The sequence below is a fragment of the Rhea pennata genome, chromosome 13 (genome assembly GCF_028389875.1).
Source record: "Rhea pennata isolate bPtePen1 chromosome 13, bPtePen1.pri, whole genome shotgun sequence".
In the NCBI taxonomy this organism is placed as follows: Eukaryota; Metazoa; Chordata; class Aves; order Rheiformes; family Rheidae; genus Rhea; species Rhea pennata.
The window spans coordinates 9,739,906-9,754,442 of NC_084675.1; the positions used below are offsets into that span (position 1 = coordinate 9,739,906).

General features: G+C 33.3%; 1 protein-coding gene across 5 annotated transcripts in view; it reads right to left on the reverse strand.

Moving 5' to 3' along the window:
• PHKB (phosphorylase kinase regulatory subunit beta) overlaps positions 1 to 14,537 on the reverse strand; it is a 90,514-nt gene that overhangs the window by 64,735 nt on the left and 11,242 nt on the right. For 4 of the 5 annotated variants that reach the window (XM_062586549.1, XM_062586554.1, XM_062586550.1 and 1 more), the window contains 4 exons: positions 11,116 to 11,254; positions 7,247 to 7,346; positions 4,155 to 4,262; positions 2,279 to 2,359 (listed from right to left, as the gene is read on the reverse strand). In XM_062586549.1, coding sequence (XP_062442533.1) covers positions 2,279 to 2,359; positions 4,155 to 4,262; positions 7,247 to 7,346; positions 11,116 to 11,254 — 428 coding nt within the window. Of the gene's footprint in view, positions 1 to 2,278; positions 2,360 to 4,154; positions 4,263 to 7,246; positions 7,364 to 11,115; positions 11,255 to 14,537 lie in introns of those variants that run through there. The other variant, XM_062586553.1, reaches the window with a different exon arrangement.

Genomic DNA, 14,537 nt, shown 5'->3' on the forward strand with positions numbered 1-14,537 from the left:
AGTCCAATGCTGTATAACAGGGTTCCCAGCATTTGAAAAGGTTATATATGCTATTCCCATTTTCCTTATTGTGTTTACAGTGTTATTTACTGTTATTCTAATACCACAAAGCTTTTTCCAGTACAATACGTGGTACTGATGCTACTCTTGGCTGCTTTTGTTTGTACTTTATTGAAAGGTTAATCATCAGGTCAATAACAAAAATACATTTTTTAAAAATATAGTCAGTGTAACCTTTGTGACAAGCAAACCTACTCTGGGTACATTTGTACTAAATAATGAAGATAACTAGAAATTCTAGCAAAGCAATAACAAACCATGAGATGATTCCATACAGAGCATTTAAGATAACTAAAAGGCAATATATTTTTGTACTTTCTAACACTTCCAGTAGAACTCTACTCTTCAGATTCTTCACACACATGTAACCCACATTTGGACTAGAAAGGCAGATGTAAAAAGCTTTGTATAAATGTACTCCCTTCTCATTCTAGTATTCAGGCTGCCTTTTTCTACAGTACTAAAGCACAAGACAACATACAACCAATGCTATCCACATGAAGGAGGGAAAAACAAATAAACAAACAAACCGCACACACCACACCAGAAGAAACATCTGAAGAATAATCTCGTAACTCGGAGAAAATATAGTATTCTCATAAGACATAAACAGACCTTTTTTGCTTGGTTGTTTCTTTTTTCCCCACCTATACATTGAAAACATCTAATGATCAAATAAATGCAAGTCAGTAGAGGAAGAAAAAGTCCATATCATAGAATATAGGTTGGAAGGGACCTCTGGAGATCATCTAGTCCAACCCTCAGCGTAGCCCACACGGGGACTGAACCCGCGACCTCGGCATTAGCAGCACCACGCTCTGACCAACCGAGCTAAACCTGCCCCCGAATGTTATAAATTAAAACAACACACACCTTGGACCATCTTTCCCTTTTCTCTTTCATTTTACAGTTCAAACAAGAGGAAGAAAGATTCCTCCACCATATTTAAAATACATTTTGAATTGTAGGTGCAGTAAGTATTCACTGATGTTTATTATACTAGTACATACTACTAGGAAAGTTTTGCAATGCAAACTACATCCTTGCATTAAAGTGGAGAGTATCTGCTGAACAGCAACTCTAGACACATACACTTTTTCTACAGATTCTGTAACTAAAGGCAAACATCTGGAGGATAATGCAAACAAAATGTCAAACTAAGTAAATGTGTAATTGTATACATTTGCCTTCTCATAGACATAAAATCAAAGAAGTAATATAGTGCAATCACAGGATTTGACTACAGAATGATAAGAAAGGAGACAAGATGCATTTCTTAGTTTTCTCATTATATAAAAACATTAATGAAAATGACTGTTATAGAAATATAAAGTAAATACACTATTACTGGCTTTTCTTTAACGGAAGTACTATAATTGCATTGAAGCTTTGTGTTTAACTAACACTGGACATATTAACAAAAAGGCACAGTATTCATACTGCACATAATAATAAAATTTCTATTGTTCTTCGCAATAAACTTACCAAAGCAACACAGCAGCAACTACTCAATAGAGCAGAATAAATTTAAACAAATAAAAATTTTGAAAACTGAACAAAAATTTGTGCCTTCTTTACCAGGCATAGAACTTATTATCATTTTAGAACAGGATAGCAGACATGCTATCAGACACGTCCTGACATGGCTTATTCTCAACAAGGCTATCTTGGCTATACCTTATTTTCAAAATAGTTAACAATCTTATAAAACAGCTGTTAACACAATATAAAATTGCTATATTGCCAAAAAAAGATAGATAGAATTTCCTAATACTATAATAGGTTCACACATATTTGAAAAAAGTCCTTCAGTTTTCCAGAAAATAAACTCTATTTATTTATACTGATGAAATTCCACAGCACAGTATGCATTGACTGAGGGATCTGAAATAAGTTGAAAACTCAGAATAACAGAATTATAAGTAAACTGTTCCAAAAGACCTTCAAAATCTTGACCTTGTACCTTTCAGACATAGCAGAGAACTGTAAGTTTTCAATGTCATGTTAAATTTGCTCTTCACTTATCTAACACTTAATTACCTATTCATTTATTTCACTATCCATCCATTCCATTTATCTTTACTGACTGCCATTAAAAGTGGAGAACATTTCCATTGTATTTCTAGAAAAAAATCATTTTAGAGTTAGTAATTAAATAAAACCAAGAAGAAAAACCCTTAATAAAGCATGCATTTTAACATTAAAAATCAATTAGTACCTCATCCGTGTTGTAGATAATCTGCAGCCCTGAAGAGATCATCTCAACCAAATAGAGGAGAAATAATGACACAGCATTTATCTGAAGTAATTAAAGACAGAAAGGAACCTATAATTAAGTTCAAGTTTATTGGAGTCAAACAAACAGACAAGTTAAATGTAAAGTTACTTAGTAACAAATACGGTCCCATGATAACACAGAATTAGATTAGATTCTTCAGAAATATTATCCTACTATAACGATAACCTAGATGCTGTGGAGTGGAAAGAACTGATAACAGGTAGTGCTACAAGCAAGCATTCTTTTCTGCAACTTCTTCTACAGTATCTTTAAATTATTTAAATTATTTGAAACAATGATATTTAAACCATTTTGCTTAAGAATGTCACATTTATTCACATGAAATCACTTCAGTCACAAGCTATCTCAAGCTCCCATATATAACAATTTATTAGCCAGTAGATCACCAAAAGAAAAGTAATATATTAAATAGTACACAGCTTATCTAAAAGAAACAGACCACCTGATCCCTAATTGGACTATTAAGAAAACTCACCTGGTAGAAGAATAATTATAACATTCAGACTATGATTATAGTTATGAAAAAATATTTTATTTTGTACATGATATTTATTAACATTTATTATTTCAACAGCTGATGAGTATCTTGTCAGAATATTAACATACCAGAAGCATTTTTCTTACCCAACATTTTTATGTAATTGAGAGTTTGTACTGCTTCAATAGAGTTTATAACAACTCACTTTATGAGCTACAAAACCACAATTCCAATATATGAAATTTAGAGAAATAATCTACAAGTTTTATTTATTAAGATTTTTATTTGAAATATACCAGTTAAAGAATAATGTCCAGATTCCAAACATCCTAGCATTTTAAAGACCAATTTAAAGACTCTAATTTCTTAATACAGACTGAAAAGAGCCAAGTACAGCAATAATGGTTGGCCAATTATGCAACATATTCCTTTCCTCCAAGCTCAGCTGCCTCAGTTATGCTACTGTTATCTTCAAAATCCTCTGTTTCTGGAGATTTGTGCTGACAGAAGGGAATTTGCATTCACATTTACAAGAATCATTTTTCTTATAATATACATTTTCTAAATCGAACACATTTATACTATACAGCAGAACTATCGTGGTGCCATTAGCACCGTAAAATTAAATAATTATCAACCTACTGTCACTTCTGATTATCTCATAAGCAATTCCAAAACTAAAGAAGAATGTCAAGTTATAGAATGCAAAAAGACAGAATGAAAAGGGGCAAATGCAAATGAATGCATAGAATGGGCCTAAGGTTTAAAAAAATAAATACAACCTGCTGAAAATACTGATTTATGTAATTTTTTTGATATTTAATAAAAGGCTGTAATCTCTCCTTTATCACAAGGGCAAATCAATGCTTTGACAAACAGAAGATCAAAAAAACCCCAACCAATAAATATTAAGAGTCATATCATGAATTTTATTACGAAACACTCCACCTAATAGCGAACAGCAAATTAACAGCTAGACAAAGATGTTGGCAGTGTACCTTGAATTTTTACTGCAAATTAAAATTGCTCAGACTTCCAGAAAATTAAGCTGGGTACATAAATAAGAAACACAATTTCCAGTAGAAGATTACACTGAATACTACTACAACATTTTTCTATCCGAATTATTTATTGACAACAACTTGTTAGGTACAAGAGGAAGCAACTTTAAAATAAACAAACACCTCCCCACAGCTATTTCAGTATCTTCTGACCAAGATGTACCATAGTCAATTTTAAAACAACTTGTCTTTTTACCAAAAGATACAGAAGGCATCTCAATTTATCAAGTTTTACACAAACACACACACATTTTACCTGAAGATGACCATATTCCTCATGGGAGAGGACCTCATCTCCAGTCTGGGCACTGAAAACAGAATGAAGACATTCAGATGGCTTGGGATCTTGCTTAAACCGCTGCACCTAATGGTGAATTAAAGGCAAAACATAAAATTTAAGTCAACAATTTGAATGTATTTCGCAAACACAAATTCACTACAGACCTCAGATATTTGAAAATTTCCTGATATGAGCAGCAACCTACATGAAACTTAAAAACAAGAGTTCATGGTATTTATCAAACTGTGTATTTTACATGTACTTAAAGAATAGAAATATTCAGTTGATCTATTTAATCTCTTTTTTCTTGGTAGGAAAAAAATCCCAAACAGATAGCTATAGATATTTAGTCATCTTCATCTTCTGGCAGTATTATTTGATCAAAACTACGCTAACATTACCAATCGTCAGTTCTTTCAGGCAATATGTTTAGCAATCATTGCCAGTACATTGTCGAAGTTTCATGATCTTTTTAGTGTTGTTCTTATCTTCATAGGATATTCTTCCCCACCAATGAATTATACATACTGCATACATATACATACTACATGCCCCAGGTGCAAGACAGTAAGTGATTACTATCTGTGGAGTTATTGTGACTAGTCAATGAACACATTCAACACATTTTAGGTTACAACTCATATGTTCAATAGCAGTAGAATGCAACACTTAAAATTTTTGTCATGGAATCATCTATTCAAGTCATACCTCAGTATTTTAGCTTTTCCCCCCCCCAATAAAATGAATTATGCATCTTCCTTCTACATATGTCAGTCCATATACAGACTCTAAGAATAAAGTCTAATTTGAATTACATCTGTTAGGTATCTCAGACTACTTATTACTGCACTGCAGGAAGAGACAAGTATTTACAGTAATCAAGGTGAAAAATGACAACCAATATATCAACAGTATGACATCTGTATTCATTTAATGATTATTATTCATATCGGCATTGAATATCCTCAGAACAAACCACTGCATGTCAAAGGGAAAAACACTACCTCCACTGTAACATGACCAATTTAGGTCAAGATATGAGATTACGAAGAAACAGACTAAGAAAAGTGAGAAAAATTTTGACATAAATAGCACTGGCAATACACCTGATTTGTCTCCAAAGGAAGTTAAAAGGGGTAAACATATTAATGAAATATCCTCACTTTCTCCTTTATGTCTTATCTTTTAGAAGATACCTATTTGATAAAAATTCAAGCAGCATTAAAAGAAAATCTACAAAATCACAAAGCTAGTTGCAGATCTTAAATATAAAAGCAATTATAAAAGAACAGTCTTCCTTTATATATCTATCCCGATACCAAGACAAGAGCTGCCTTTTAGAAATGAGCACAACATAAAACACACACGCACACACACTTAAGGGTAAGCAAATGACTACATTCATGAAACAAATCTTTGCTTCTTCAGAATAACTGCTCATAATCTTGATAATTTCACTTCATCTTTTCCAGTAACTCTGCATACTTGGTTAAAAGAATATTTTCAAACTTGTTTCTCAGAAACTGATTAGCTGCGTGGGGTAAAAAAAAAATAAAAAAACAAAAACAACAAAAACAACAAAACCACCCCCTACATCAAGTAACACAATGCGCTCTGGATACTTCAAGCAAGTGACAGTGGACATGTCCACAAGAATATTTTCCATTCTTCTTTCACTTTACTTTAAGCTTTCACCTACTACTTTATCTTGAGAAAGAAACAATAGCACTTAAGTCTCTTGGAGTTTTTCTCATCCCTGGCTCCAAAAAGCAATATCGAAAATGAAGCATTTCTGCTGTTTTCCACATCTCTAGGTTTTCACTAAGCCTTGACTCTTATCTGAGTCTAGAAGATGACTTACCAATGCAGAGAAAAAATAAGGGGGTTTTGCCCCTAGGTTTTGTCTATCACTCAATTTTCTGCAGAGGTATATGAAATGAAAGCAGTTCCTTGATACCATACTCCTAAATGTACAAATTTCAATGAGTAATAGAAATATACAGGGTAAAAGGACCACAAAAAAATTGCACTGCTACTCCTTTCAGCTACAGTTTTTAACAGGGCTGAGAAGACCATCTTGGAAACAAAAGGGAAAATAAAAGAGAAGGAACACCTCTACTCTTGTTAGGTATACAAATCTTCCATAAAGGTCTCAGAAGAGAATGCAAGATCACTCCAAAGAATTGTCTGAGGTTGACAGCCGTATGTTCTAATTTACACAACATGAAACACAGTCAGTCATCAAACAAAACGGAGCTGACAGCATACAAAATTTTGCCAAATATCCAGAGCAAATAGGGAAAAGCTTTTGCCTGTTGCCCTTCCTGTTACTTTTAATTTACACCCTCATAAGCTGTTATGGTTCAAGCTAAACATTTCAGATATGCAAATTTTTAAATGACAGAACCCTTTTAACTCTCCCACACTCCTTAGTTTCTTATATCCGATGCGTTTGCAAACACTAAGTGGAACATGATTCAACAATTTAAAAACACTACTGAGATAAGAAATCATTTAAGCTTTAAGGATATTCAGGGTATACTCCCAAGAGTCTACCTTATTTCCTCATTCAATTTTCTATTGCTGCCTTTCTGAATTTACATCAAAGTCAAAGCAGACTGGAAAGCTCCTACTAAAGAAACCATGCAAAATCATTAGAATGATCACCCAGTAAGAACAATTACCTCAAAAGCAATATCTAAGTTAATAGCATAAAAAAACTACTTCCTTAGAATTAAAACAAATTCTACATCTTTCCATTTAAATATCATCAAAAAAAAGAAAAAAATATATTAATGGACTGATGGGATAAATGGGATAAATAATTATAAAAGTAAGCCAAAGAAAGTAAGTTTGAAGTATGTCCTGCAGTTTATTCATTTTGTAAAAGGCTTTATGTCTTCTATACCTTAAACGACGCTGAAACTTGATAAAAATGAAGTAGCAATTCTTAGATAAGTCATGCTATAATAGTGCATGCCCCTACTGTATTTTTTCTATATTTAGAAGTTAGTTTTTATAAATCCTTTAGAATTAAGTGAGTGCTTGCGTCCACACTACAGTTTTACCTTATCAGCCTGACGCATATAGCAGTAGAGAATTCCTCTCATACATTTTATTGCAGAATGCTCCAGTTCATGTGTCCTTCCCTTGTCATCATCAATACGCCTGGGTAAGAGAGAGAACTCATAAAACAAATTGGAAATGCATTAGGAAAAAATTAAAGGTCACATTAGTGCTTTGGAATATTAAGTTACAGTCACAGTGTTATATAGTGGTACCACATTCATACCAATGTATTTATAGCCCTATCCAAACTTCTTTGATTAAAAAAAAGTTTTTCAGTTTGTTTTGCAACTTGCACAAACATTTCTATTTCAAAATTTAAAAACAAAGGAAAAAAAACTTGAAGCTATTATAACATGGTAAGTCATTTTGTTTTCTTCCTCGAGACATCCAAAATATGAAGATAATTTCTCTTCAATTCTACAAAATATCTGCCATTGATAACCAAGCATACTTTCCTGATGTTGACAGGCTACAGCTGTGCATACAAGAGCAACGATACTATACAATGATAGCTTCTGTGCATAGAATCATAAACATATTCATAAACATTTCCAGGTACATCAATATTTTCATACCATGAAATCAAACAATATTCACAGCTATTACATTACTAAATACATATTAAAGGCAATGACTAAGCCAAAATTATTTTAACAATAAAAAATACATAGTGAATAAACAACCCTGACCATTGCATTCATGCAATCCATTCCTCAAACATGTTAGGAGTTTATACTGAGGTTCTGCTACCTAAATTGAAAATCAAAAAGTCAGTAATAACTTTTAAAATAATAGCACATCCAAAAAAATTACACTATTTAAATGGTAATCTTAGATACATGAAAGGCACTTACCATCAATTACACAGTTCAAACACGAAAAAAATGAATGAAAGTAGATGATATAAAGTGAGTCTTCTTTATTTTGCTTTGGGGCTTGTGTGTTTTGTTTTGTTTCATTTGTTTGTTTTTTGGAATGATAGGATTAATTGTCAATATTATTATAACTCCAAAGAGCAGTAAGAAATGCTGAAATTTCAGAGCTTTCTCATGTGCAACAACCTAGGTTTTTTCTCCTCTACTTTCAAAAGCACCATTCATTTTCTTAATGTGCTCTCAAGGAATGCAGCCATTATAAAAGTGAAAACCAGCACTGGTGCGAGTCAGGCACAGTAATCTGCATATGGAAGATAATATAGACTTCTACAGTGAGTCCTGCACCTTGGCTCACTTCTGATTTTAGCCATATATTTAACTTATACCTTTGACCTTTGCCTATCAAAGCAAATTGATTGTGCAGCAGCTAGTGCGGGACTCTGTTCTGAGCGTAAGTAACACACAAACTGTTCATCATGCCATTGTTCCCTTCCTTCAAATGTAAGATTTCACACCATCTTGTATGATTCTAAATAGTGGAAATTAAAGACTATGCAACTTGGCAAAGCTGTCCCATGCTCTTTCTGAGAGGCTTCAGAACAATCACCTCTGCACTTTTTATTCTTCCTTCTAAAATTTTTTCCGTTCGTTTTTAAATGCTTTTATTCCCATTCACAGAAAGAATCAAAAGATTTCAATGCAATGAAGTAAAAGCATCAATGACATTCTGAATCTTAATTTCTCAGAATTTTGAAATTCACTTAAATCTCTCAGTACCTTCAAAATACTGGCAAATCCTAAACTGATTTAGCACCTTAAATTGGTGCTAAATAGCTAAAAGTTTGGGTTTTGTCTATTATCTTTAGAAGTAAGTACAGACCAGTAATTACAAAAAAGATCCCTCTAAGCATGTCTTCTCTTTCAAAAAATCCTCATTTTGAAACAAAATGCCTTAGAAGTCCAACAGTTTTTAAAAACTTTCTTTTCCACAATAGTTTCAATTTTTTTGGGGAAAAAAAAGCAATAAGTAGAGATAGAAAACAAAGCAAAACTTTTTTACCCACTAAACATCATCTTCAACAGCAACCTATTCTGGCTCTCCTGCAAAATACACTAGAATTGATAAAGGAAAGTGATTATTAACTCATTACATGTTGACTATCGAAAGAGAGTAAATGACTGGCATGCAAATACTGAGTACTTTCTTACAAACACTGTATTTGAACTATCACCACCTTTACTCCATTGTTTTGGGATGTGAAGGGATCTTAGAAAAAGCAAAGAAGGAGAGAAGGAATTTTAAATCCTGTTTTTAATGAATCAGTAAATGAGATTAAGTATTTAAACTACACGTTCAAATATTTTAATCCACAGATACCAAATATTACTGCTTATTGAAAAATAAGCATACTGTAATGCAATGTTGCAACAGGAGCTGAACAGAAGGCATCAAACCTATCAACAATTAATTAGGAAGTCTTTACTGTAAAATTTGAGCTGAAGAACACATACTCTTCATAAAAACTGCAGTATACTAAAGATATGTCACTAACTGCTTTTTATTGGGTTTAATGTGACTATTCAGGACAAAACACTTAAGTTTTATTTAAAAAGAAAAAACTCAAGAATAGTGTTAATTATATGAATTAAAAAGCAATGTTAAAATCATTAAAGCCTGCATATTCTGATGACTTCATAAGACTGTAGTTCAGTTTCAAATCTGATAACAAAGTCATAGGAGAAATAAACACTGGTAACAAAAGACTAGACCTATTCTACCTACTTAAGAAATAACCTTATTCTCCCAGGAAAATTCTAAAGAAATTTTTGGAGAAGGGAAAATATTCAGAAACAAGCTACGACAGTCTTCACAGTTCTCCTACTAATTTACTGGAGATAAATCTTTAAAACTGCCTGAGAATATAAGACTTCCTTTACAGAATTTAGCCTACTATTTTCCATCATCAATAAGATCCTGTTTTGGGATCACATTGAAGTCTTCCCATTTTTTAGTCATTAGACTAAATACAAAGGGACAATGTCCTTCCTCTCACCTAACCACTGATTATGTTAAGAGATGCTAATATCCCTTGGGCTTAGCACAACACTTTCATTAGAGTGAAATAATTAATAGACTATTCTCCTAGTTGGATGTGATTCATGGAATTATGTTGTTGTCCTTTCCCACTACTCTGGAAAACATCTTAATATATAAACCCTTATACATCATGCAAACTAACCACCACAGTCTAAACCAATACAGATGAGGAATTAATGCTGCAACTCATTTTTGCCTTCTATTTAAGCTGATTACCCCCAGTTTAATCAATTACTCTGATGACACAAGGGTTTTTTTTGGTGGTCTGACAGCCTATACCACTTAATTTCTTAGCCCTAGTGTATTAACTGCTAATAAACACATAATTAGAGTGGAATTATGGACAAATAGAAAGAAAAAAAAGAAAACTTAGTAAGTCAATATATGACAGAATCCAAAACAAACACCTTTTTGTTTGGGCAGTCTCAAGCTCTTAGTTCCTACTAAGGATAGTCACAGTTATTTCTCAAACCTTTATTTCTTAGTATTCAAGGATTCTACCTCCTGTGAGTACTCCAATTGTTACCACCTGTAACTGCTCTTAACAGAAAGTGCCATTTCTACTCTCAACCCTCCTTCTGTATTTAATACAAACAGTATTTCTCGAGTAGTTTGCTGCAATAGCCTTTATTTTTCAAAGGCTGCATTAATTCCACTGTTTCAGAATATTTGTTCCAATGCAATTATATGAAAACATCTGATTATTAATGGGAAGCAGCATGACATTTTTAGTCCAGTAGCTATGTAAATATTTTTAATGAGGTTCAGAAATATGTACCATCTCTACAGGTTTACAAAGCTATTTCTGATAAAGCTTTGTCTCTTAAAAACATTCCCATGGTACTGCATAGCAGAAAGTAAGTGTGGCAGAGATGTGAATTTTGGAGCTACTCACCTGTAAGCCAGGGCTAATGCCCAGGCACATGCAGCACAGTAAAGACTGTCTTGTACTTTTGCCTTTCGGTTATCCCCATACGTCTTTGTAGGAAACAGACCTGTGGTCGGGCTTTGATAGAGCAGCAACGTTGACTTAACTGCAAAAGCGAAAAAAATAGAATTAATAAAATTTATGTTTCTTCTAGTTTCTATGTACTTTTATGAGAGAAATTAAAACGTGAATAACCTATTCAAAAACGCACAATGTAAAACCAAAGACAGAAGATACAAAAAGTATTTTTTTCCATGTTGGCTTATTTTGTCAGTCATACTGAAACTTTCTTTTTTTTCCCAAAAAAGTAGATATTAAAAACAACTTTAATTGCTTTATTACTATGGTACAATTCACTCAGTACAGAATCCCTCCAATATAGTTCAGTAATTTCCACTTAAGGGTACATAAATATTTTTCCCTTTTTATGAAAAAAGTGGCTATAGTATGTTGCCTCCAAAATAATTTAAATAATAGGCTCTATCAATGTGTTAAAAAGTAGGTAATTAAGGGAAGAAGATAGCTGCCATTATTTAACTGAATACCTAAACATAAAAACAAAATGTGAGACAGTAATTTTCAAATTGTCAAAAGCGAATTAAAATACTAAATATTACTCACTGTTATTATTGTTTATTCTGAATTATTTCTCAAAAACTACAGAATCACCATGGCACTACAAGATACATGGTCCTTGAATATGACCCTTCTAATAGTTCATTTATAAGACACAAAAGCACTTTCTTCAGAAATTCAACAAGCATCAATAAAAAAAAGTCTCTTTACTGTCTGCATATTAGAAATTGAGTATTTTCAAATGAAAGCTAAAGTTTTGTGCTGGTGCTTGCATAATATACTTCAGTGACTTGAATTATGTTACAACTTTGATAAAAGTGCTACGTACAAAAGTCAATATAGATTATTCTAGAATGGACTACATATTGATAGTGTATTTTTAACTGAAGTAGAAGTCTGGTTGAAACAAAAGTGCCTGACATAAACAGCGAGCACCACAATAAAGTTGCTGCTGCCAATGGTTAAAAGCAAACTGAACTATCATCTACTGTATAAGAAAGATAAAAGCAATGCATCTACAAAGGTAGTGGATCTATCGATAGACCAAACACAACTCAGAAATTTCATTTCAAAAAGGTATGTAAATTAAGAAAGTTTCATCCCACATTTTCAGGAGGATGGAAAAAAAGACGTTTACTATTCTACGTCCTTGTCTGATTAAAGCTTAAAACGTCAGCAATGAATTCCACAGCCATTAAAAAATATGAATGTAGAAAACAGAAGGATTATAACAAGGCCTGTCTAGGTCTTCAGCTTAAAATGATCTCCCAATTAAAACAAAAATATTGGAATTCGTTTAAAATAAGTTAGCCAATATTAAAATTTTGGCACATAAAAATATATGTCATCAGTATAATGGAAAGAACCATTAAAACATTCATTTTAAGTCACTGAAAAAAAAAATCTTCCTTTGTAAATACAAAGTTAAGAGTTTTCTGGAGACACTCATGAACATTCATCTTTCAGAAAGGTCTGGGAAACTATCCTGAAAGTTTTAGGAAACTAGGTGTTTAGGATCTACCCCATGTTAACTCCGATTAAGCTTAAGATTAAGCTCTGACTGAGCTTGCAGTCACTAGCGGGAGGTACCTGCAAGAATCTTGGTTTTATTTGTTGCTTATAGTTCAGTGATGCAAGGAGTAGTGGCAGAGAGCTGCAGCTGTGGTATGAAGTGATTTGAGACAGCCATGTCTGTACAGAGCCAAGAGAATGAATATATGTAATCAGAAAATGAGGAAGCTGTAGCTCGAGAGAGTCAGTCTCTTTCATTTCAGTACTGTGTAATACCCGGATTAGATCAACTGAACGCAGAAGTATGTTTGCCAGCAGGGTTTTCGGTAGTTAGAAAAGAGAGGAGTATGGGTTATCAATTTAGAGAGCAAAAGTGCTGTTAAATAGCATCAGGAGTCAAAAGGTACAACTGTCGTAGCATAGAATGAATTTGTTCTTTCTCCTAACGTTGAGTAAATATAAGCAGAATCGTTCAGAAGGCAGAGTATGCAAATAAATGTGTTTTACAGCATCCTGAAGTACTAAAGATTGACATTAACACTGAAGTTCCAAAGACTTAAACTGACTGTTAAGCTCCTGGTTTGCAGTTTGACTTCTGTTGATTTGGAACCTTTTCGATATTCTGAAAGGACACACAGCACCACGAACAACCTGTATTAGTGAAGTTTATCACTGACTTTCCAAAGTTTTAAATTAAATCTTTTTTATTTATTTAATGAAGTAACTACAACAGCATAAATCCGTATGCAGTGCGTATAGCTTTATTCTTATATGCAATGTGTACAGCTTTACTCAACCTCAGTGGCATCATCCCTGAAGACAGTCAGGGAGACTTACATGGTCTCTTCTCCTCCTCGTAAAAAAATTACTGTTTCTCACATACTTTGTTTAGTTACAAAGCCAGAACTGTACAGCAAAGAGCACTTTCCACTCTCACTCTATTACAATTACTCTCTCGCCAGGCTCTTCAGTCACTCACTGGATCCAGCTTATTCTCCCAGTATGTCATCCTTCTCTCCCAACACTGTCCAGCTTCCTTATCAAGTTCTTGCTCGTCATCTATTTTAGACAAGCATTTCCTCATTTAAAGAGGTTTAATTGTAAGAACTCCCAACAGCAGAACAGACAAACAGTAGTGAGAGAAGCCTAGGCTGCCATCCCACAGTGTCAATAACTTCTTGTAGTTCTGTCTGGATTTCAGATTTCAGATGGTAGAGATTCTCATGCCATGGCACTTATCCTCCAGTGATCTGGAGACACACCAGATGTAATGACAATGTCAAAACAATGTGACTTTTATAGCAGTGGTTTTATGCCAAAAGAAATTCTCAAAATTACCTACAGCAGATTTTTTTTTTCTTTTTTAACTTTTTTAAACAGACTTGGTGCCAACTCAAAACTGGGAAACAGCTACTAGCTAAACAGTTATTTGGACAGCTTAGAAAAAAACACACACACACAAATTTGGCTGACACTTCAGGTTTGCTGATTTTTTAATATAGTTGTTCAAACAACAAACACGAACTTCAGAAATGTGATCAGGACCTAGAATTTTCTGTTATTTCCTATGAAACTCATACTTTAGTAATATATCTTCAATATGCAGATGCAGTGCAACTGTACACATACCTAAGGAATAAGACAACAAGAAACTCAAGCCGTAAAAACGTTCCACGATATTTAAAATAACGCATAGAATAAGCTCTTCATTTATTTAAGTAGTTAATATTTGCAGTGTTGCTTCTGCTCAACACAGAATAAGACAGACAACACAGACAAATACCACCACTGAGTGGTGAAAG